Source organism: Acanthochromis polyacanthus, chromosome 9, assembly GCF_021347895.1.
Source record: "Acanthochromis polyacanthus isolate Apoly-LR-REF ecotype Palm Island chromosome 9, KAUST_Apoly_ChrSc, whole genome shotgun sequence".
Classification (NCBI taxonomy): Eukaryota; Metazoa; Chordata; class Actinopteri; family Pomacentridae; genus Acanthochromis; species Acanthochromis polyacanthus.
The window spans coordinates 25,617,046-25,643,028 of NC_067121.1; the positions used below are offsets into that span (position 1 = coordinate 25,617,046).

Sequence of the window (25,983 nt, forward strand, 5' to 3'; positions counted from 1 at the left end):
TTGATTTGCCTTTTCTTTGGCATAGTAATAACGTTAATTGGAATGAAGACATGGCAGTTGTAAAGTGTGAAACTGTGAAAAGAATCCGTTGGTTTGCATTGGTCCCCAATCAGATGTGAAATATAGAACAGACTTATGCTCTTGTGTTGTCTGTGCACATGAACCAAAGGGCAAAGAGGTGTAGTAAAGGCAGTGTTCCATGTTTTAGTTTTGCAGTGTTTCTTGTTGATGACATTTCGATATATTTCATTTCATTTCAATCATCATATCAACCCATCTTGTGTCACTGCCTCTATCTTCATTCCTGCTTCTACTCTGTGTGTACAAACTTGTTGCAGGTAATCTCTTTATCCGAACTTAATATGTTCTCCATAACACGTGTGTCTACGGGGTTTTACTAAATAAGAATGTGTGCAAATGCCCCTTAAGCATAAGCTGTGATGGTGAGAATATACACTGTGCAGCATAAGCTAAAGCTGATTAAGATTTATCTATTTTCCATGCAAGGAGGGGGCTTTCTGAACAGTTTAAGGCAGCCTTCTTGCTGAAGTGTAATTGAAACAGACAATTGAGAGATGACCCGCTCCATTTTAGATGTGCACCCAAAGAACTCACGTGCACAAACACCCATTTCTCCCCCACCCTTTGTAAAATCCAGCTGTTGCCTCCCCCCTTTTCGCTGGTGCTTTATATGCACAACTTTCCCCCCATAGAGATCGTGCATCTTCCCCTGAGAATTCCTAATACGAACCTCAATCACGTATGATTGCGTTAAAAGAGTTGGAGAGGGGGAGTTGGAGGGGTGGGAGCGAGAGAGAGGGAGGGAGGGAGACAGCAAGGGAGAGAGAGAAAGAGAGAGAGAGAGAGAGAGAGAGCGAGGGGGGGAGGCTATGGACCGCGACCATTCACTCGCAGCATCCATTCGGGACGCGCTGGAAATAATGCTCCGGCTACTTATTTGCGCGCTACAACAAAAAGCACTTTGGCGTGTGTCAACCTCAACTAATTGTTGCTTTCCAGACGAGAATCGCTCCCTGCGGACTTGAATTACATCTCTGCAGCATCCTTTTGCAGAGTGGCCTCTGCTGCCGATTCCATTTTTTTCTCTCCCTTTCCCCCCTTCCCATTGCATTTAAAGAGGGTGCCATCGACGGAACCGGAGACTGGGCTCACAGATCTGGACTCTCTCGTCCTGCACCAGCATCCTGGACTATAAACCAGAGGACGCTCTCATTCATAGATGGAGTAAATAATTAGAGGGGAGGGAGGGGAAAAAAAAGCAAAGTTCTCCAATTACGCACAAGCGGTTGTGTTTTTTCTTCTTCTATTTTACGCGTGTGTTCGGGCTGATTATTAGAAGGGATCCGGAGGGATAAAGCTGGTGTGCAGATGAGGAATACGAAGTCGTGCTCGTCAGACGCGGCGCTGTTCACCTGGAATACCTGAAGGCTCTCCAATGACACGCAGCTGCAGCAACTTATAAACACTGTTGCACGTTCCCAGGGCTGATTTCTCGGCCCCCCGTGGCCCTATAGCGTTCTAGATTTATGCTTCCTTTCACGTCGGAGCCTTCAGAAACTCGCAGCAGCTGAATTACATGTCCAGCACCACCATCACCACCACCACTACCCCTCCTCCTCCTCCTCCTCCTCCCCTGGATGAGGATGCTGCCTTGAAGCGCAATGATGCCCGGGACTCGAAGGATGTTCTGATCAGAATGACATTTGGTTGAAACACTCCGAAGCACAGACTAAACGCTCCTTTAAAAATATATATTATTATTGTTTTTTTTTTTTTTTTTTTTTTTTTACTATTCATTTCGCGCGCTGAGAGGCTGCATCAAGATCCGACCTCTGCCGAACCAGACTTTCGTTTTTTTTTTAGACTCGGTTCGGGGAGATGGCCGCGATCGCCAGCTCCCTGATCCGGCAGAAACGCCAGGCGAGGGAGTCCAACAGCGACCGAGTGTCGACTTCCAAACGCCGCCCCAGCCCCAGCAAAGACCCCCGCTCTCTGTGCGAGAGGCATTTCTTGGGGGTCTTCAGCAAAGTCCGTTTCTGCAGCGGCAAGAAAAGACCCGTTCGGCGGCGACCAGGTCAGTGCCGTACATTTTTTCCCCCTTTTTTTCTCCTCTCTTCCAACCCGATGTGTGTTGTGTGTGTATGGAAGCGGTTTCCCCCAGCTACCCCCACCCCTCAAACAACACCGCACCCCGCCCCTCTTTGGAGCATTATACTGCAGTCGAGGGCTTCAATCTGAACAACCGAGAGGAGAAGGTAGATTTTCCTCCGCGGTGCGTAAAAGGAAAGAAAAAAAATCCACCTGTTTCCATTAGGTCTTCTCGTTTTGTCTGTCGATCCACCACTGCACGACACAGCCCCCCCTCCCTCAATGTATAGGGGATAATGATGTATATGCTGTGACGTTACCCCCACCTCCTTCATTCTGATAGTGCTCTGATCAGAATAATCATTCACCCTGAGACAAAAAAAATGATGCCACTGTTTCCCCCAGTTGTTCTCCTGTTCCAACAGCCCCGTGTCATATATTTAAAGCCTTCGATTGTGCACACTTAATTTTTCACCCCCCCCCCCCTCCTTCTCCCTCCAAACACAAAATACACACGCAACTTGAATATACACTCAGGAGAAGAAGAAGAAAAAAGGCTGCCTTAAACTGCCTAATTCAATATTAATGCAGATTGGGGCTACTGAGGGGAGATACAGAAGTTGCACCGCAGTGCACCAAGGCTCTTTTGAGATTAAATGTTTTTAATGGTTAAATGTTTATTGCAGAGAGGGGAGCTTTTTTACTGCAGTGAAGGGAGGTATAGCTTTAGTGATTAAGGGCTACTCTTGGTCGTATTGATATATACACAGGGCTGTCTTTCCCTACTACACCTCATGGTATAGCACCCTATTTTTTATGTTTTTTTTTTTATTCTGCTGGTTGTGTCCCGGTGCACAGATAGCAAGTCAACAGTGCAAGTCAACCCCCTCCCTCCCTCCCCTGTCCATCCAGATAGGTACTGTCGTTGTAGGCGATGGACAGTCAGAGCCCCAAAGCCTGGCCAGACAGACAGACAGATGAGGAACGAGGCAAAGTCCAATATCAATTTTTTAAGGTAGAAAAGGACAGTCAGACAGTCACCCAGCTAGCCGGCCAGAAAGCCAGACGAAATAAAAAATAAAGCCTTTAAGAATCTTAGTTCTCACAAATTGTTTAAACAGAAGACATAAGCAGACAGACAGACAGACAGACAGACAGACAGACAGACAGACAGACAGGCAGGCAGGCAGACAGGCAGACAGGCAGGCAGGCAGGCAGACAGGCAGGCAGGCCTCCAGACACTGTTGGACAGGTAGGTACAGCCACCCCCCTCAAGACGGACCGAGCTGTATGTCCTCTAATTGATTCTATTTCCACTTGATGCCTTTGCCATATATTTGCTTATAAACAGCCGATACACTGGAGCATTGATGAGTTCTGCCTGTTTAAAAGACTGTTGTTTTTCCTTCTATCCTCCCCCCTTCGTAAGATGCACCCTCGAAACCTCCACAGGTGTCCCATAAGGGCTGCAGGCTAGGTCAGTAGCTCAGCCTCCATCCGTGTGTGCTGTGTTTCTTCTCGTCTCCACCCCATCTCGCGCCCATGTCGACTTTTACAAATCCCCCCGCCACCCCTCCCTCCTCCTCCTCCTACCCGGCCAGGGAGGGAGGGAGGGAGGGGAGGTGGGGAGGGACAGAGGGGGAGGGAGGGAGGGAGGGAGGGAGGGAGGGAGGGAGATAGGGGCTGGGGGCTTCAACACCTGTCTGACAGCCGACGACCACCCTCTCCCTTTTGCTGATCCTCTTCTTCTGTTTTTTTCTTTCTTTCTTTCTTTCTTTCTTTCTTTCTTTCTTTCTTTCTTTCTTTCTTTCTTTCTTTCTTTCTTTCTTTCTTTCATCCCCTCCTTCTGTGTGGCTTTTCTTGGATTTTTTTTTCTTTTCGGCTTAATTTTGTACCTGTCTCTCCCTCTAGCTCACCAAAGCTCTCCTCTAGCCAGTTGTCTGCTGCACATCTGTCTCTCTTTTTCTCTCTCTCTCTGCCTCTCCTTCATTTTTGTTTCTGCCTCATTCTCTTCGTCAGTCAATGTCGGATCAGTCCTTATCCTCGCTCCTCGTTCTATGTCTGTAAATCTGTGTAGTAGAGGTTCCTTTACTGTACAGTGTATCTTGATGTATTCTTCCCGTCCAACACTGTATCAGAACGGGTGATCATTCACCATCTCATGGTCATGACGCCATTTGTCAACGTACCTAAATGTTGTTGTCCTTCTGTATTGGTATGAAGTAAATCTATTGACGTTCTATAATGGCCCGTACACTCACAGGATGATCTCATATATGTTGCCAATGATTTTTTTTCTCCACGCACTAACACATGTTGCAAGCTCTGGAGTTTACCTTGTAGCCAAACACACACATGCAGACACACGCACACACACATAGTACACGCTCTCTGCTAAATGATTGGAACTGACGAGCCGTCAGCAATTGCTCGGCCTGTACATAAGCCTTAATTTATGTAAGTGTAGTTATCACATGTGATTTACTGATGTGTACACTCCCATGTGCTTTCACACAAACACACACAGACACTCAGGAACACACTCACATTCTCCTCACCCCTGCCCGTGATGGATGATGAAGGGCCTGTCCCAGGAATTGATGGCAGTAACCCAGGGGTAGGTGAGTTGGGGATTGATGGTCAGGATGATGTACAGTTGAGTAGACGTGAACCCACTCTCACTGGGGGTCACTACTTAGCTTAGTCTCTTTGTCAGCTCTCGTCTCAGCGCTCTTGTCTGCGTACAATATAAATAGAGCTCATGCTGTAATTATTGGAGTAATCAGCTTTCAAGCAAAGACTTAACATCTGTTATTACTGTTGAAGACAGATCTAAAACTATCTCTCTCTCCTGATACCGACTTGGAAAATGTTTCTCTCCAACCAAATCATTTGTGGGTTTTTTTGTGCCTGACTGGACTGAAATGAATTGCTTGTCCTCCAAATCTTGTTATGACCTTGGAGAACAGTCAGCCTCACTCATGTTACTTTATTCCAATCACATACATGATTTATCAGAGCATGAATGCCTGTGAAGAAAGCATTTTTAGTCACTTAGTATTTGCTTAGGCACCTAAAATGAAACTAAGCATCAATTAAATTCTGACAAAATGCATAATTTGTTCCTTTTGTCAGACAAGCTGAGAATAAACAAAGATTTGTAACATCCAGCGTCTGTGCCGCTGTCGGCTTTCAATGGATCGCGTCTCAAAATCTCAGCCTTTGGAAAAAGGAAAAAACAACACATCAGAGTTTCATTATTCACAGTGAAACTTTAGAAAACAAGAGTGCATATATTTACTGTCTACCTTTTCTTTTATCTGCACTGGAAATGAGTTTCATTGATCTCAAAGTGGTTTTCAAGATACATCAAACAATACAGTTTATCCCTCAAGCGTTTTCTTGTTAAAAGCCGCAATCCAGGTCTGATTTTTACTCTCGGTGTCATCCAGTTCTGTCTTCTTCTGCCTGCTTTTGTATACAATCAAAAAAAACCGCTGGACATTTGACAGACCGTGGAGACTGTATGTACATTTGCCCTCAGATAAACATAGCTTTCCCAGGGATTGCCGGAGGGTGAGGAGCTTTCTCAGCCCTGAGCTAATCCTCGTTTCCACCTGCTTCCCTGAAATGTGGAGTGCTTTGAGCAGCACTCTGGCCAGGTGCCAGAAGTCACACCCTCCAAAAGTTGGAGGTCGCTTCAGGGTTATCGTAAAACTCCAAGAAACTTTAGGTCAGTTTAACCTGAGAAATACCAACAGGATCATTTGGAGTGAAGCATTTCAAAACCTGGCTGTTAAAGAGAGTGACTTCATTCAGTGTCAATCACATCATCTCCAAAATGCACAGTTGCTTCATACCAAATAAAGAAACCCCTGGCATGTCAGTGTGCATTAAATGTGATTCTAAAAGGGTCTCCAAATGGTGAAAACAGTCACATCCCTGTACTGGATACACTAATTCATTATGAAAGGGGACAGCATTCTCATCGATTTTCTGTTATGGTGTTCTCATTGTAAAAGCCTTCGGTCGAACAGCCCTTTTATGGGATTATGTGGTGCAATAGATGATTCATAACAATCTGTCCATCCTAGTACTATTGATATTCAGCAGCTGGTAAGAGTTAAGCAGAATACCGAAGTGTGTGTTTTATTTTTTATTTGTGGGCAAATGTGGAGGCTGGATTGAACCACGAGAATGATGAGACTGCTTCAAAAAATGATTCATTCTAATGAGTATTTACTCTTTTTTGTTTACAGACAAACTGTATGAATGATTATTGAACTCAATTTTGCAGTTTTAAAAATGTTGATATATATGGCAAAAAAACACATCAAGAAATGGTTTTGAATTCATTATTTTCAAAAGATTGCTCCCCTGGTACTCTCCATCTTCCACAGCCAAGATGCCACATTTTAATCAACTATACACAACATTGTATGTCTTTGTGGTTTAAGCATTTGAAATGGCTTGATGTAAACATCTGGGGGTATAGAAAAATATGGTGGTATGTGCTGAACTTTTATGTTCTTGTCATGATTATGAGACCGTTGTTCTGACATATTCTTGTTGGGGATGGGGCTGTGGTTTGGCCGACGGTCTGTGTGCATGTGTGCGTGTTTTCTGTGTGTGTGTGTGTGTGTGTACGTGTGTGCGTTTCAGAGCCACAGCTGAAAGGCATCGTGACACGACTGTTCAGCCAGCAGGGCTTCTACCTGCAGATGCAGCCGGATGGAACCATCGACGGCAGCAAGGACGAGAACAGCGACAACAGTGAGTGGAGCATTATGGAAGCTACAGCTTCCAGCATAAAACATTTAATGGCTCTGAGTCAGTTGGTTATATAATATATTACCACATTTCGTATGCTTTATCATTTTTAATTCTTATATAACCGATCCTATTTGGGCAGCCTAAAGCGCATCGAAATTAGTTTAAAACGCCCTCACTGAATTGGATTATCTATATAAAAAAATGTACAGTTTTTAAAGGAAACTGTTCAACAATTTCCACAAGGCAGAATGCCATCTCTTCTACATCTGGTTATGCAATAATATGTGAGGATATAAATGTGTGAAAACCTACTCAAATGGTTTATGTATTCTTAGTCTGGCTTCTCAACATTGTACACTGCAAATGCAATATTTATGGAGGTTCCGGTATCATAATTTGTACTCCTCGGTAAAATAAATTCCAGGATCCCTACCAAGGCCCAACTAAGTGAACCATTTCTACTGTGTACACTGCGTGATTCCAAGTGCAACATTGTGCTGATTGATACAGCAGCAAATCATATGTGATTATCACAGCAGATTTTCCTTCCTGGAAAAACCCATCGACTGAAACAACTGTATTCCCACGGCTTCACTCCTTGTTACAAAGATCCCTCCCTGAGCCACTACTTTGCTATATTTCGCCACCGATCGACTTTCCATGTTGGACTGCAGTGGATAAATAGTCTCCAGGGTACAGTCCCCTAAAGCTCACAGCCCCCCCCCAGGTCCACCCGTGCACGAACAGAAAAGGGTGAAAATCAGCAGAGTCTGAAACATATATGCTTTTGTGAGACTTTCCCATGAAGGTTCAAGGAAGAGATATATGTCAGCGGAGAATTGTCGTCAAAGCGATAATGATGACACTCAGAGACTGGAGTGAAGCCAGACAGGAAACCAATCATGACCTTTCTTCTCTGAAACATCCTGCCAATCTTAAAGGAAGCCAGAGCCAAAGCTGCTGGACCGTAGCAGTCATGCGGTGAAAAGAACGGCCTCTCCCTGTCACTCGTCGCTTTATATTTTAGCAGCAGATAGATCCTTACTGGGAACTACTTACAGCATCAAGAAGGGTCGTCAGGACAAAATGGATTACTCAATGAGGGGGAAAAAGTATGAAAACAAGATCCACGTAATGCCTTTTCCTCTGTGCACCTTGAGCAAATAGCTCTTGTTGGGGCCTCCATTGTGTACTAAAGGGGTTTTGGCTGGTGGGCTTTTTGTTGTATGTGAGGGTTTCCCCACCTCTAGGTAATCCTCTAGTTAAGCAGTCTCGCTGGCCAACTGATGGAGGAATGCAGTGAATAATTCAGCCACAGCAAACTAAAAATACCACCTTCTCCGTTTGTACCCAATGAATAATTCTTTATATGAGATGCCTCAAGCTTAGAGACAGTGCGAGGGAAGACACAGAGAGAGCAGGAGATGCTGCAAGAAGAATCTGAAGTGTTTCTGAGCTGAACATGGAGACAGAAAGAGTAAGGGGGGGTGATTAAGAGTGAGAGAAATGGATCAAGATTTGGTATTCAGGTCTTGCACAGAGCTATTGATTGTCTGGCGGGATTATTAGAATAATAGATTACCCCCACCCTTGAACCATGCCACCCTCTGACCTGCAGCATCCTCAGAAGCAGCAGCAGATGGAATACAGTCATTTATTTTCAAGGGGTGGTTCGCTGGAACCGATGGGAATGAGGAGCCTGATGCAGTCAGCATACTAGGTGTGACCTGAACCCAGAGAGCACGTGGATTCCATTTCTTATTATTTGCTCTATTTCTGCGTGGAGTGACAATAAGTGCTGGAACAGAGCAGAAAATATAGAGGGGAAATGCATAAAAAGAGATAATGGAATTCTACCTTAATCAAACCATGGCTTTTGGAGAGTGAGCCCTTATTAGATGTTCAGCAAAATGTGAGAAGCTCTGCATAGAATACAAGAGAAGGTTGCCGCTTCCAGCCTCGATATACGGTGCAAGCATGTAAAATCACTGAAGGGTGAGCATGACTGACTGGCAGAGCAACGCTGAACTAACCGCAAGGGCTGTGAAACACCATCCAATTAATTAACACCCATGTTCAAATTTGAACAGTTATTAATTTGATTGTCATCAGCTGATCGCCTGCAGTAATTACCTGCACACTCTGAGGCTGCAGAAAGATACTGCTGGTTATGAGACACCTGCAGTATCACACATTCACACTCTCTCCCTGGTGCTCTGAGCTTGATGGATGGGATGAAGAAAGACTTTTATTAACCGAAGCCACTAATTTCAAGCACTTTCAAGGAGGCGTGAGGGAAACATAATATTAAGTAATAAACTAATAAACACATGTAAGCACACTCTCTCAGCTTTAGATTTGTGAGACGTGCCCTTGGCATTTGAAATTTGGCTCGGCGTCTTTTAAAACCTTTCCTGCAGGGTTTATTTCCTGCTGCGCCAGTATTCCTCACATGAGATACGCTTCCTTTGGCCTACCTGCAGGATTTACTTGTAGCCGATTACACCACTGGAAGAGCTGCCGTGGAAGGATTTTGCTTTATTGGGTTGTTTGAACCCATTTCATCTGGCCGCTTTGACGATAGAAGATCCCTGCAAATCTTTTAACTCTCCCTGCACCGGCCGAGCTCCTGCCGTTTTCTCTGTGAGAGATAGGGTTGAGGTTATTACGGCTGAGGAATCGGCTTCAGAGTAGCCATCAGGTACTCCAACGGCAGTCAGTGCAGCTGTAATTACGGAATCTATCAAGTGCAGGAGCTGAAAATAGAAAAGCTGCACATTTAGATGGTTGCCGAATGACAGCTCTTGTCAGTTGTTTAATTTTTGGCAGGCAGATGAGATCATGGACAGCAGATTGTAATTATAGCAAAATAGTGTAGTAGGATGCCGTATTTAATTTTTTTTCCTCCCACTTCTCAGGCCAGGCTGAAGTGTGGATGGTGGATGACAGACATTGCCAATCATAGGAGAGGTAAAGGCGAAACAGCCATGAAAGTGAGGGAACAGAAACACAGAATCAGTGCTTCTAAAGGACTCATATTCTCATTATACCACAAATATCTGGACCTCAAGGGTATATATAAGAGTGGTCGGTGTGTATCAGACGCACCAGTGGCCCGAGGGCAGGGTTAAACCATTGGCAGGCGAAAGCAGCACGTCGATATTTATCGAGTGAAATTGAATCTGCTCGTAGGACAGACCCGTGTTGGCACGTCTCCTCTTTTCCCTGCCAGCTTTATCTGATAGTCCCCATCGGCACTTGCAGAACAATCATTCCAACAAAACAGGGAGTCCGCAGTACGTAACGCGTGTCCTGACATTCTCACCAAGACCAGAGCCAATGAAAGTCACAGTTCAGTCCTCAGATTCAGAAGAAGCTGCAGAGATACAGTATGATGATGATAGATGGGGGTCTTATGTGGAAACAGATTTCTGCAACAGCTTTGGTTGTTTCCCATCAGACATTTCTGTCTGTGCTGCTTTTATCGGCGCTCTTAGAAGGGCATATCTTGATGCACCATTCAGCAATAACTCTATCAAATCTGGTGACTGTGGGTTTGTTGTTATATTACAAGGCTACTTTCAGTGAAATCTGATCAAACCGCACTCACCCAGGAGCGATGAGGCAGATTAGCTGACTTATTCTCTTAATAAATATTGTCTATGTCTGTGTCTTCTGAACTTTAACATTGATTATTAATGTTTAATGAATATTTAATATTGCAGAGAGGGTTTAAAAACAGAAGACCAGCACTTTAGTAACTGTTGAACTATGTACTGCGAGTAAGCCTCACTTCTTACAAAGTCACATAAATGATAATTAGCATGTTGATTTTGCAAAATCTGCATAATCAATGAAAGTTGCATTCAACTATAGATGGCCGCATAAGGATGCACAGGACGTTCTGCCATCTTTTCTGTCATCATTTCACTTAGCTGTCAACACAAAATTTTGGATTTCTGCTTTAAAGTTAATGCTTCACTGTGAGGTGCGTCAGTGTTCCCTCTGTCCATGTCCTGTACTGTTCACTTTGCTGCTGACAGATAGCCAAAGAACAGAGATCAGAGGCTGTTATGTCTACAAGAGTTAAGTGAAAACTCAATTGTCCTATTCTGTCCTTTGTGTCTGACGTCTCTCTTTTGTCTCTGCCTCTTTGTAACTGTCTGTCTCTTCTCCTCTCCCTCTGCACTGTCTGCTCTGCAGCCCTGTTTAATCTTATCCCTGTGGGTCTGAGAGTGGTGGCCATCCAGGGGGTGAAGAGTGGCTTCTACATTGCCATGAATGGCGAGGGCATGCTCTACAGCTCGGTAAGACGCGAACCTCTCGCTGCAGTCGCGCTGTTGGGTGGGTTGCTTGTGCGTTTGCGCCGCCAGTGCGAGTTTGTTCATTTACACGTGTTGTGTTTTGTTCTGGCTGTTGTCTGTTTTAATATCCCACTGCAGTACAGACTCAGCTCTTCCAAAGCCTTTCATCTCTGCTCAATTCAAGAGCTCTTCAGATGTGCCTTTATGTTGCTGTGCAGCACTTATTGCCACCCCCCCCCCACAAACACACACACACACACACACACACACACACACACACACACACACACACACACACACACACACACACACACACACACACACACACACACTCCTTGTTGTTGAAGCAGCACTGTACATGTTTTACATTTAATTTGACATCAACTTCAGTACTCAGCCCTTTTTAAAAAATGCTTTTTCTTATTTTACTGGCTAACTGAGGCTCGTTATGTAGCTGCAAAAGTGCAATTGAATTTCATTCTTTTTTTTGTTTTGGGGGCTGTTGTTTTGTGTAACTCCCCTTTGTTTCATCTGTTGAGTATTCCTGCTGTCATGAAAGGATGCTACACTGCAAAAAGTGGCAATTTTACATGTAGCGTTTCATTTTTTCATATTAGACAAAGGTACTGCATGATCGCAGTCCTGCCAAAAAGTAGAATTATCCCATCCTATTAGCATTAATATTTAAAACTCAGGAGTAAACACTGAAGAATGATATTTTACTATTATATAGGCCACTGTGGGTGCGCATGTGAGCATGCAGCTAACATGGATGTCAGCTGGGAAAAGCAGGAACACATGCGTCTCAGGAAGATAAGTTGTGGAGGGAGAGAGTGTTTGTAAGAGAGAAAGAGAGAAATGGAATGGGAGCCTATCAGAGAAATAGAGGCAGGGAGATATCCCAGTTGGCATGGTTATATAACCTCAAGTCTTATGGTTCGCAATCCACTTGATAAGAAGAAGATAGTGTTACTGAAGAAAGAAGAAGCTGGGAGGACTGCATTAACCACAAAGCTCTGCTGTGGGACTCGGTGATGTCGGTCTGATTGCCAGACAGCCATGATGAATGACTGGCGAGAGTTGGAATTCACAAACTGCCCATCAAACTTTTTCTCTCTTAAAGCACTCATAAAATACTTGAAGGACACGGCGTGCTGGCGTCTGGTACATTTATTGATAAGAGAAGCGCTTTACTGTGAGGGAGATGATGACAACGGTTTGATGCGGGCCAGCTAAACGCGTTGCTTTATTTAAAATACGCAGTTAAATAATGTCGTCGTGTCAGAACAAGAAGCATTTCTCGCTCAGTACAACTTGAGCACAACTCTGTGCTTCGGCAGACGTATGAGCCATTCTCGGGTTCAGGGAAGGATGTACAGTAAATGCGCAGGCTGCTGTGACTCACCCAGGTGGACGGATTCATTCATAACCAAAGACTCATAAACAAGCACACAATCCACAGCCCTACTATGAAGCTTGTAATAACCCTCCACCCACCTATCTATGTCTAATTAAAGTTTAATAGTGCCCAGACAGGCAATCTTTCCATTTATCAAATTGAATTTAAGTTGGGGACGCTCAGTGACCCCCACATCCACACCCACAAGTTATGAAATCATCATTTACGTCAGAGTACGCGATTATTATTAATTACAAGTGATTTAGTAAGTCAGTGTCAAACGACAGCTTTCAACGTGACAAACATGACTCCCTGTTTGTCACTTTAACCATCATTTTTATGAGCGCTGGAGCAGGTTTTTGACCTGTCTATTACAGGGAGAGAGGTTGTTCCATAGAAGCAAAGACATTTCTGCAGTAATGGCTGAAAGAGCATTTTAATTAAAGCCACAAAGTCAGTGCACTCTCCAGCCATATGGAGGAGGTCCGGTTTTCTCAGATGTGAACTCGGGGAATTAGCATTGGTAAGCAGAATGTTGGTGGTAGGTTGGATTGCAGGGAGGTTCATAAGCCTTGGAGAGCCACAGACTTCTCAGAAACAGATGAAATTAGCATGCGAAGCGTTGGATGAGAGCACAGATTGCCTCTGTTTCTCTCTAATTCCCATTATTTATCTGTTTAATTTAACACCACAGATTATGCGTGTGATAGACAATATGAGTAAGTGTTTCAAAAGTGAGGATGGCCGAGGGGAGCATTTCTGTTCTTTATTCACACTTTTATGAGAGCTCTCATGGTGCAATCACAGCTATAAAAGTCCTTCACTTTCATTCCTCATATTCACATTTGCTTTTATTTATTTTTTAATCCAGATCTTTATCCCCAACCTCCTTTTTTTCATCCAATCTTGCTCCCTTCTCTCTCTCCTTCAAGGTCTCCATTCCACTCTTATGCCTTTCGAAGCTAAAAAAAAAAGTTTCTCGCTGCTTGTTTGGTTGTCTTGTTTTGTCTTCGTTACATCTGAGAGCAGAGATGCACAGCTCTCTCTTCCCCTCGCTCCCGTGGGAGATAATTACTGAGGGATATCCTCCTACCTCTCTAACGCTCCCTCCCTTTTCCTTTTTCTCTCCCTGCTTCTTTTCCACCGTCTTGTTAGTGAGGGAATGCGACAAGCTTCATCCGCTGCGTGTTAGTGATGATTCTGAGGAGTTGTGTTGCCACTCAGTGAAGCCTTTCTTTCATCGAGGTGTCAGGTATCTTAGAAGTCAATTTACTATCGCTGTTGATCAGTTAAGTGGTTACATATGTGCTGGTTGCTTTTTGGATTTTCTTGCTTGGAGTGCAGAGCTCAGTATTGATGCTGTTGCTGATTGGAAGCTGATGTAGCCGAGGGTGAGCAGGGTGATACTGCTTATGTGGAGTGTTTAGCGATAAAGTGCGTGGGGGCTGAGCATCTACAATGAAGAGTTCCCTTCCATTATTTATAACACTCAATATGACCTACTTTACAGCACAGCAGTAACCGCTGTTCTCTCTCTGTTTCTGACTGTTTCTAACTCACTCCAAATCCATCTATCCATCTATCTATCCCTCTATCCCTCTATCTGTCTGTCTGTCTGTCTATCAGTACAGGGGTGTCTGAGCTGTTCATATCCTTTCTCTCAGTCGACTACAAATTTCACTTCTTATTATTTATGTCACAGAAACAAATAATGAGTCACAGTAAAACCATCACCGAGGGCCCTGAGAGAGCAGTAAGAGAGAGAGAGAGAGAGAGAGAGAGAGAGAGAGAGAGGCGTGGAAGGTCAGGGAGAGGTTCAGATTTTGTTTGACAAACGACAATGAGCATTTGTAAGTAGGCTGTGCTTCTCTGCCAGGCTTTGCTCTTTTCCTGTCTCTTGAACAAAACCTCATCTGTGTGTATGTGTCGAAGTGCAATGTTGCTGCAACTAATTGGCAGATATTGCACTGAACAGAAATATAGAATAGGGCCTGCAATGGACGTTATTTTCTGCTTTGAAAAGGTAAAAATTCTCATTTCAGCTGCTCTGGTCAGAAAAGCTGTTCATCTACTGATAGATTCCCAACCACTGAGGTGATTTTCATCCTGGTCAGGTGTGGCTTTAAAGGACAGTGATCTGACAGCATGACCAGTACACAGACTCTCCTGTCAGCTTAAAGGGCTACCTTAAAATGCAGCTTTATTCAACTGAGACGCTGCCACAACAGCAAGAAAAAGATGGGAAAAGGCTGTTGGCGTACTGGATGCTGGTACGTCAGTTAGAGCCAATTAAAATATTTGCCCATGTATATAGATATTGTTTAATTGTTTACAAAAATGACAGAAAATTAAAAAATCCAGACTCCATTTCTAAAGCTAGTAACAGTTGGTGTTTGGTGTCTTTGCTTGATGAATGATTTAACTGCCAATTTATTTTGAGAGCCTGATGAATAATCGTCTGTCACTTTGCTAACTGATCACTTGACCAGCATTTTCGGTGCACGTTCACGCTGTAGTTGCATGCATGTATTGACTGTGTGACAGGTAACGGATTGTCAGTGTGTCTCTGGAATGAAAAAGAGAAAGAAATAGGAAAGTAGGAATATACAGTAAGAGTATAGAATATACCATTAATGTCTTCTTTGGAAGAAGTTAAGAAAGGACAGAAGAAAACCTTGTTCCAAAATGATTGACTTTCAGAGTGAGACAGAGAGAAAGATAAACAGGGAGGGGAGGGCAAAGATAGAAAAGTGAGAAAGAGAGTTTTTCTGTTTAAGTAATGTCTAGACAATCCCCGACCTGAATCTCTCGGAGAATAATAATAAGCACACCGGGAGTTCCATGGCAGGCCTGGGATTGTCACAGAGGCCAAATCTCTCAGATGCACCAGTGGCTCAGGCCCATATTTAAATTGAGGTTCTCCCCATTTCCTCCACATCTTTATCCAAAGTCAAAGGACGCCTGTCGGCAGCTCCTTAATGCAGAGCTGGAGAGCTACCTCCCTCCTCACATGGAGCCAGTAGCTAATTTGGATTCAGCATGCGTTCAGCTCAGTTCTGTTGGCAACCCAGTTTCATATCCATTACATCTTGTTCTCCTTCTTTGTGTTTCATTTTACATTTCCTACTCTTACACCAGCACGTTCTACAAACCCCCAACACACACATCGCCACACTTACATCTGTATGAATGTACACAATCACTGGTTGTAGTTGTTTGTTTTCTCGTGTTTGACATTTTGTAGCAGCTGGCTCCGAAATTAAATTAACTTGAAATTAAGAGAAACAGATGATACTCACCATTACAAAAATGATTGCCGACATTAAAATAAATCATGGTAGAAACAGCCAGCTAAAGGCTCCCTGTGGAGATGTTGAGCTCTGGTGACGCATTGGAGCTGTTTTTTTCTGTCAGAGTGGCCCCCATTTTGTTTATCTTGAGCAGACAAACAAGGACACACATGCACGTGCACATGCATGTGGGTGACACGATACACGGTCCAAGCAGCGATGTCACACAGCTCCTCTGATCAAGAGGCTACATGCAGAGCACATGCATAAATGCACCATCAAAGGCATGGAAGAAGAAGACTGCAAACTGCTACACATTTGATATACACTGGATTTATTTTTAAAAATTGGGTTTGCAAATATTTCATGAGGAAGGAAAGGAGCCTGATTTTGACAGATAGGACCATTTGCTGAAGAAACTGCCAGTTACCAAGATACCAGCTGATTTTAATGTGCAACGTCTACTGATTTTTAAATTACTAGCTAATCTTTTATGTTTTGATCCACTACCGTTTTGCATCTCTACACTGTGTAAATGCAGACAAAATGGGAACTCGGTCATCAAGTTATGGCCCCTTGGTTGGGCTGGCATTGCAATGTTTAATTTTCTAGCAATACAGACAGTGATATGAAAAAAAAAAAAGCATTTTTACCAGATGAGTCACATAACTGTGTTTGGAGAGAATAATGATTCAGGAGTGATTGGAATGATTTTTTTTTTTCCCGAGAGTGTTCCTGTATAGAAGATTAAAAAAAAAATTAGACAAAAAGCCGTCTGGAACCTTTTGCATGGTGTAACCAAAACAGTTATTTGTCTTGGATAGCATTCAGATCTGACTTTTCACTTATCATGCAGAGCTGTGCAGTGCTGTCCAGCAAATATGTTGACTCATGTAGAGGCAATAATTGCAAGACGCTGCAGACAGAATACCTCCTTCTGGTCAACATCATACTTTCTGAAGCTACAGCTGATGTTTCTTTTTGCACTCAAATCTTCCTTTCCAGTGTTTCCCTCTGTTCATTGCTCATTTTGCTGTCCGCAAGTCAACAAATTGGTGTCTTGTGAACTGCTTTGGGAAAAAAAAAATTGAGATCTTTATCCAAGAACCCTTAAATTGGAGTAAATTGTGTTCCATCACGCATGTATTTTTTGTAGCATTGCCCCTCCTGCAATGCGACGACTACCGATGTGCACAATAAAATGTCAGTGCTGAAACGATGCATTGTGCAGCCCAACCCCATTGCATCAGTGTTGATCAGAAACTGTAAAGACTACCTATAAATTATTTCTCCTGTGAATGACACCTGCCTCCTTTAAACTAGAAGCAGCAGTAAATTCAGATGGCACCTTTTTGTGAAAAAAAAGGTGTTAAGTGCGCTGAAACGGCCGAAACATTTATATTCAGTCCACAGTCTGTTGTTTATTTATCTTTAGCTTCATGCACAGACTCCTAATGGTGCCATGTCAGCTGTCTCACATGGCGATTTTCACAAACAAGTCCTTTGCTTTTCTCCTTCAAATCACGACAGAATACAAATAAGCAGCCCTGTAATTAGTTCACTATCACTAAGCATAGGCTATTAGCCCTGAAATGTGGCACGTCTTTGTTTTTCAATTTTTCTTTCCATTGTGGCGCTAACAACTGTGATTGATTATGTATTCCTGGCCGGGGAATTGACAAGGCGAACTTGTTGGCGTGCATTTTAATGTCTATGCCCATGTGTGTTGTGTTGAGTTTGTGTGCACATGGTCGCTAATGTGTTTTTTCGCATCTGTGTGGTTCTGTGGTTCGTGTCCATTAAGGAGATCTCATTAATCACACTAGTCTCTGACCCCGTCTCTTCACCTCATATTTCTACTCAGTCATCCACAAACAAGGTACTCTGTCAAAGACTTCAAAGTCACTTACATTCCACCCCTATCATTCCCAAGCCACAGCCAGGGTGCTTTCTAAACTACTCCAAGCCCTTACGTGGACAGTAACAGAGCGTCGTCCTTGTGAAGAAATTTGGAGGGGAATCTACAGCGTGTCAGCAAAGCAAATTGGCTGATTGTGAAGGGTAGGGTGGCAGAATGTACCTATATGTTTCTGTGGGGGTTAGTGTATGTGTGCGTGTGCTAACAGATGAAGAAGGGACCAATCCTGCTGGTGTGTAATGTATCACTGTCTGCCCCCTACCCACTCTAACACATATGTTGGCACACAAACACACACACACAGCCAGACAGCCACAACGTGACCCCCAGCGCCCCAATGGCGAGAGAGATGTCTGCTGGCTGACAGTGTGTCAGCAGGCCCAGATAAACTCAGCCACCAGCTCTTCACAAAGCTTGTCCTCCCTCCTGCTGACCAGCGAGACGTTTCCACACCGCTGACCGTGTGACCTCACCTTCCCCGAGTCCTTTACACAGCCTGCTAAGCACTGCTGTATCTTATAAATGAGCGGTCACAATTTGGTTGCTGAACCATGTTAGGAGATACACACACTCTTCAAAGTGCCCTGATTTTGACTGGGATGAATTTAAAGCTACTTTTTTCGTGGACAAAGTGCTCAAAGGGCTATGTATATTACAAAAGTGTCAGATGGAGAGCGAAACAGACCTAAAAAAGAGTGAATATTAGACTTGCATTTGTCAGGTGGCCAGAAACGGAGCTTCAGTTCAGGACAAATTTATAGTGTCTGTGAAAAGTATTCATCCACCTTTTGCTGCCCTGCATTGAATCATGACTATAATTTAAATGTATTGATTTATTTATTTTTTTTACAAAATTTACCATTCAGTAATGCAAATTAAATGAAATACATATACCATGAAATAACTGATTTTATAAGTATTCACTCCTTTAAACTGACTTATTTCATTTAACATAAAGGCACAGCCAGTTTGTACTAGAAGCCAGACTGTTAGTTAAATAATGCTCATCTGAGTGCAGTGAATATGTCTCAAGTGACTGCAGTATAAAGACGTGAGTATCGTAAAGGTCCAGTCCAGTGGTGAATCAATACTCCTGGCTGACAAAAGAATACTCCAAGCAACTCTATGAAAAGTTTCCTGAAAAGCAAAAATCAGAGGGTGAATACAAGAAAAATTCAAAATTGTTATTTATCCCTTGGAGAACAAATAAATCCATCGTTAAGAGATGGAAGGAATATGGCACGTGTAAATCACTGCCTCAAGCAATCCATCCTCAAAAATTAAGTGAATGTGCAAGAAAGAGACGAGTGAGTGAGGCCACCAAGACACCTATGACTCCTCTGAAGGAGTTACAAGCTTCAGCAGCTGTTATGAGAGAGATGCATACAGCAACTGTTGCCTGAATTCTCCACAAGGCAAAACGTTATGAGAGAATGACAGAAAAGTCACTGTTAAGAAAGCTTGTATTCAGTCTTTGACTGGGGCTCACCGGAAAGTCAACAGGAAGAAGGTTCTTGATGAGAACAAAATTGAGCTATTTGACCATCAGGCTACATGCTATGTTTGGCAGACACCAAATACTGCACGTTGTCACAAACACACCAGCTCTGAGGCATGGTGGTGGCAGCATCATGATGGATGTGGGGATACCTCTAGGCAGCAGTCCCTGGAAGGCTTGTACAAGTACAGAGTAACATGAATGCAGTAAAGTATTTGGAAGTCTTGGAGGAAAACCTGATATGGTCCACAAGAGAACTGTGACTTGGGGGAAGATTTGTTTTTCAGCAAGACAATAACCTAAAGCATACAGCCGAAGCTACACAGACATGGTTTATCGACAACAAGGTCAGAATCAGAGCCCAGACCTTAATCCAACTGAGAATTTGTAGCTTGACTTGAAAAGGGCTGTTCGCTTAGAATCCCCGTTTAACCTGACAGAGCTTGAGTAGTTTTTCAAAGCAGAATGGAGTGAAATGGAGGCGTACAGATGTGCTGATTAAAACCTATCCACACCAGCTCAATGCTGTAACTGCAGCAAAGGAGCAGCTAATATATACCAACTTATCATTATTCAGTCATTTATTTTGTTTCACATTTATTATTAATTGACATTCCTTTGTAAAACCCTGCTTTCATTTTGACATGAAAGAGTCATTTTTGTAAACCCTTGTCAAAAAAGCTTAAATTATACTGACTTTGATTAAATATTGAAAAGCAGTAAAAGGGCTAGGGTTCGTTGCATGCTTGCTGTCTGTGTAATTAAGCTACGAAATTTGTCTTAGCTATATATATATATATATGTCACGTGTATGTGGATTTACATATTATGCCATTGTTGTATTTTTACAGATTGCTGCACTGCCTCTAAGTGACCAGAAAAAATCAATTAACACTTACTTTCGATTTCTTTTCTGCATAATGTGGCTCCTGTAGCTTTTCAGGGTATTTTCAAATGCATTACAAAAACAAAACACACTATATTTGATGAGGAAAATGTATTTTCTCAAAAGAAATCCGTCTTTGAGACACTTGCCTCCTGTCCAATACAGTGGAAGTGAATGGATGTGCCCTAAGCACTGAAGATAATAATGAAAAAATCTACAGAAACAAGTCTTTTTTTAGTGGGAGTGCAACTCTTACTCGCTTTTCATGACTAATTCTTCAGTGGACACAACCTGAAAAATGCCAAGAGCACCTTTTGACATATTTTCTCCTAGCCTCTCCTTGGTTCTTTATTATTCACTACTTTATTTTCTCTCTCTCTTTCTTTCTCATGCACAAACACACACACACACCTACCTGCGTCCAGTCACCTCCAGCGGGAAGCAGAATTGGGCTGTCTGTCAAATCGACAACCTTAAAAGGGCACACAACCCTGTAGGAGATATTAATGAATGAAATACAGCACTGACACACACACACACACACACACACACACACACACACACACACACACACACACACACACACAGTGGAAAATCTGCCTTAACTGAGACGGCCCAGCATCCACCGAACCAGCTGTTCTGCATCACCTGCATCTATTTTGGACACACGCGACTTCCCCGCCCTTCAGACTGACTGTTAGTTTTTAATTTAGCCTCATGCACTCAGGAAGCGTTCAGATGAGGAGGGGAGCAGGGACGAGGAGTCAGGGTGATGAAGCTGGCATCCACCTTGTCAGCGCGTGTTAATCAGAGCACCTGCCTCAGTAAATATAGATTTTGCTTGAAAATGTGAACTACACATTGACTTTTCAGATTGTTAAAGCAGTGCCACCATTATCCTCATTAACATTTAACAGATTATCTCCATTACTGCGGCTTAGATGTGTAATGGATGAGAGAGTCAAGAGCATTGTTTCCTCTATTGCACTGTCATAGCAGAAAATCTGGCAGCGCACTTGGTCCTGACAGCGTATCCAGTGTCTGGTTCTTTCCATTTTTCCTGTCACTCCTCTCCTACTGTGTGTCCCCTTGACTTTATCCTTGACTTATTGCTTTGATAATGAAGCCGGGAGATAAAAATCTCCCATTGTTCACTGTTATTCTAATAAGGAGATGATTCTCATTACTTGGATTTTGTGTGTGTGTGTATGTGTGTGTGTGTGCGCGTGCGTGCGTGTGTTTGCATGCATACAGTATGTTTTCTGACCTTGGCAACATCCACATACTTCTCATGAGAGCCAACATTGGCAGAGTGAAACAGACACAGCTTTTCGTTTCTCTTTTTTTTTCTTCTCCAACAACACTTAATAAAAAAATAAATCGTCCGTCTGCTTCGCTGCTGTTTATTTGTGCATCTTCATATTGATGTGAATGCAAATGAGTTTTCTGTGTACACTAATTCTGTATGCAATCCCTTAATATTTGCATCCGTGTCCCAATCTTCTTTGCAGGAGATGTTCACGCCAGAGTGTAAGTTCAAAGAGTCGGTTTTCGAGAACTACTACGTGATCTACTCGTCCACTGTGTACCGGCAGCAGGAGTCAGGACGGGCCTGGTTCCTTGGCCTCACCAAGGAGGGACAAGTCATGAAGGGCAACCGGGTCAAGAAGACCAAGCCCTCCTCACACTTTGTGCCCAGGCCCATTGAAGGTATGAGAAAGTCTTGTAGAGATATTGTATTTGGCACAGCTATGGAAGAGATGTTTTTAATGCTTTGTTTGTTGTTGCCTTTCTTCGTTTATGAATATACTTCTCATTATACTAGAATTATATATATATATATATATATATATATATATATATATATATATATATATATTTACTTTGGAAATGTTCTATCCATTTAATGACAATATGGTCAGTGAGAACCAATACAAATGCCATTATGTATATTCTGTATGTAGGCATCTGTCTTAGTTTTAAAGCAGCTCTCCATCAGTACTAGTCCATCTGTAACACACACAAAAAAAGAAGTCTAAACTTGTCTTCTCCAGCTTTGGAGGAACTTCCCAAAGTTTAAAAAGATCAATTTTCCAAACTTTTTAATCGTCGTTGGCCTGAGACCTGAAAATTGTAATAAAAGATAATATTGAGTTGTATTATGAGAAAGTTGGCTCAAATGGGTTTGGAGCTTGACCCACGCTACAGAGTAAAGGCATCTGCTGTTTCATTTACAGCCATTGCTTTTCAAACGTGTCTCTTGCGAGTGTTCCAGCTTCATGGAGGTGCAATACCACACTGAACAAAAATATCAACGCAGCATGAACAACTTCAAAGCGTGACCAGTGCACAGACTTGGACCAGTGACGATAAAAGGTCACCTTAAAATGCGGTTTATTCAAATGACACGATGCCACAGATGACAAGAGAAAGACGAGAAGGATGCTGGCAGTCAGCTAGGGCCACAGCCAGACACTTGAATGTCCACAACTCCATTTGTCATCTAAGAAATAGTTTCAGACAGCACTGGATAGACATGTCCAACAATGCAATTCTGTCCCCTAAAATGTCTGCCAACTTCACCGAGTTCTTCAGGAAGAGTGGGACAACACTTCACAAGCCAACATCAGCAATGTCATCAAATCTGTTGCAGATGTTCGGGACTACACAATTCAAGTGGTGGCTACACGTGTAGGACTTGTGATTTCCAGTGTTTCTTTTTATTTCCAATATAGTGCATACTTGGTAGTTTCATAGTGTATGTTCTGTTTTCCAGATGCTGTGTAACAGAGCAAAAAATAAAAAAATCCTTAATTCTCTACATTTAAAAGGATGGATAGAATTTGATAAATTATTACATGCTGCGTTTATGTTTTTGTTCAGCATAAATCACTGAAGTACCTCTTGAAAAGCTGCATGAATTCTAAGGGATGAGGTTGCATTGAAATTTGATTCAATTATAGCATAGCATTCACAAGCGGCACTGAAAAACAAATCCATTAAAAACAGTGATAATATGGCAGCAAGATTCCAGAAAGAATGCATCAGAAAATGTGAAAAAATGTTTGGTTCAAAAGCACTATAAAAACAGTTACAATAGTAGCAAAAATAAAATACAAAAATCAGTATATTTAGCAGATATAAATACATAAAACTTTGTAATTTTGCAGTCTTACACTGTAAAAGACTGAATTTTTATCTGTTAAAATACAATTTTTTTGATGTAAACAGTAAACTATTTTTTCTGTGATTTTGCTACATATTATCTGTAATTTAACAACATGGAGGAAATCTGTAAAATAACAGTAAAATGTCTTTAAAAATCACATTTAAAAATGTTCATTTTTTTACAGTGTATATTCATTCATCCAACTCTGGTTTTCAAGTATCAGGCTTAGGAAGAATCTCTAACTTTTGTTTAGCCGTTGTGGCTACAGATCTATTTTTAACCTCCTGTATGTTTCTTGTGGGAGCAGACTAATATCCGATAGATATTATCTTGAAAACTTGTCCAGTAGTGTGATAAAAAAAAGTGCTGACATTGCCCTAATTCCCTTGTCTTATCCCTCTCAGCCTGGTATAATTGTCCCAGCCTCACTCCTGACCTTGTCTCTGTCTGCGCATCCACATCTCTTCAATCTGCTCTCCATTGTCCTCTTTCTGAGCTCCTCCTCTCTTTGTCCTCTCCTCTTCTCTCCCTCCGTCGCTTTCCCTCTCTTTGCATCTCTGCCCACACAGTTTGTATGTACAGGGAGCCGTCACTGCATGAGATAGAGGACAAGCACCGCTCCAGGAAGAGCTCAGGGACTCCCACCATGAACGGAGGGAAAGCTGTCAATCAGGACTCCACATAGCACCGGGGGGAGGGGCTTCCAGCGGGGGGGAGTGGCCTCATCCTGACTCAGGGGAGGGGGCCATAGGAAAACTCACCGCCCCCGCCCCCCAATATACGCACCACCATGCCCTCTGACAAAACCAGAGGGTGTTGCGACGACAACAAGGAGCTATTACTGTACACTCAAGACAACAAAAACTGAACTCTTGCCTGTGAAAACCTTTTAGATGAATTAATATGAAACCAGAGGATATATATGAAGAAAATCATTTTCAATCAGGACTTGACCAACATTTTATGCAAAAAAAGAGAAAAAGCTGTGATAAACAAACAAAGTAATGGTGGTCTCCCTTCACACAAATACGAATATCTGTCATTTTCAATTTATGCTGTGAAAAACAAGCTTTAATACGTGTTCAATTTTCATACACTGAGTTTTTTTTTTCTAAATGCTATTGCACTCTCATATGCTTTGTTGTGTTATTGTTGTCAGTAATAACTATACCACCATCATCAGCATCATTATAATCATCATTACTAATCCGTTTATCTTATCATCCCAGTTACTATCATGGTTATTCTGGCTTTCTTTTCGTTTTTGGGACTAAAAGAAAGTATTTTTTTAATTACTCATGTTTTTTCTCTCACAGTTTGATCTCGAATGCACTGTCACACCACTTTATTCTGGTGCGAGGGTAAAACAAATGAAAGTATCGATTGCTCTCTATGTTGGAGTCCAATGGAAACAGAGTGCTAAGGGTAGGATGTAATTTACTCAGGTGTGTACTGTAAGTTAGACTAATGTGACTAATAGGACACAAACTCCCCTATGTTGTCCTGCTACTGTGGCAGGACAGGACTGATACAAGCAATATAATAGAGAGCAGCCTAGCAAGTCTCTAAATAATACTAATAACAGCTGACAAGACATCGCCGTGGTCGGTGTGTTTGTCGGTAGAAAAGACTGACAAAGAAAGTTGCGTAAGTTGGTAAAAGTTGGAATCAAAGGAAACCTGTTTTGATATAGCTTCTGTATAATCTTAACATTTGCCAGGACTTTTAGGTTAAAAGTAAAGAGATGTCCACACTTGTCAAAAGTGACAAAGAAATAGTATTCTCTCCAGAAGCTGAGAGGAAGATAATGACCAGCATCAGCACTACGAGCCATGGCCGAAAACGGTCACCTCACGTTTGCACCTCAAGAAACACAGACCCCTTTCTCTGCTGTTAGCTATAACAACAACTCTCAAAATATAACTATATACCAGTATTCATGCTTTTGAACTATACGGACAAATCCTGAAATATTCTTTGATTGAGGACTTCTGCTGTTTTTCTAAGCGAGAGATAGAAATGGGCATTGTTTTGGCAGGCCTAGCAGCGGAGGGTTGTGTCGACTAATTTCCAAGAAGTTCTACTGTTTCTGTTACTTTTATTGTGAAATCATTAGTGGGTTTTCAACACTGGTGGACAGGGTGCCTGACTGTTTAATAAACCACTGACCTGACGTGGATACTTTCAATGTAAGGTCGCAATCATTTCAGCTTTCCCAGCACAATGGAAGCAGAATGTTTCATTGAGGAGCCAGTTCATCTGGATTTAGCCAGGTGTGAGGAGGATGCTTTACCAGTCTTGGTGAGGTAATCTCACGGTTTGTTTTTTCTGAAATGGTAACACATGCACTCTCCATCCCTCCTGGTTTTGTGACCCATGAAATGAGCCATTTAGCTGCATTGTGGAGGAAAGCTTCTCTTTCATAAATCAACATACTGACAGGGCTGTATAAACAAGGTTAATTGACTGGTACACCACATACGCTGTGTACGCTGCTGAGCTCATTCCTAATCCCCAATTAGTTTGTCTAACTCAGGAAGTCCTACAGTTGTTCCATGAATGGGGCCAGACATGAAGGCTGGTCCGCCCATTTGTCCAGCGCTTGTTGCACAAAGGCTGACACCGGTGTGGTGTTTA

General features: G+C 42.6%; 1 protein-coding gene across 4 annotated transcripts in view; it reads left to right on the forward strand.

The window, feature by feature from the left end:
* fgf12a (fibroblast growth factor 12a) overlaps nt 1-25,534 on the forward strand; it is a 40,846-nt gene extending 15,312 nt beyond the window's left edge. For 2 of the 4 annotated variants that reach the window (XM_022194973.2, XM_022194971.2), the window contains exons 2-5: nt 6,772-6,882; nt 11,086-11,189; nt 21,689-21,887; nt 23,916-25,534. In XM_022194973.2, the coding sequence (XP_022050665.1) occupies nt 6,772-6,882; nt 11,086-11,189; nt 21,689-21,887; nt 23,916-24,031 (530 nt within the window). In that variant the 3' untranslated portion in view covers nt 24,032-25,534. Of the gene's footprint in view, nt 1-880; nt 2,096-3,538; nt 3,587-6,771; nt 6,883-11,085; nt 11,190-21,688; nt 21,888-23,915 lie in introns of those variants that run through there. The other 2 variants (XM_051953480.1, XM_022194970.2) reach the window with 2 other exon arrangements.
* Nucleotides 25,535-25,983: the final 449 nt, after the last annotated feature.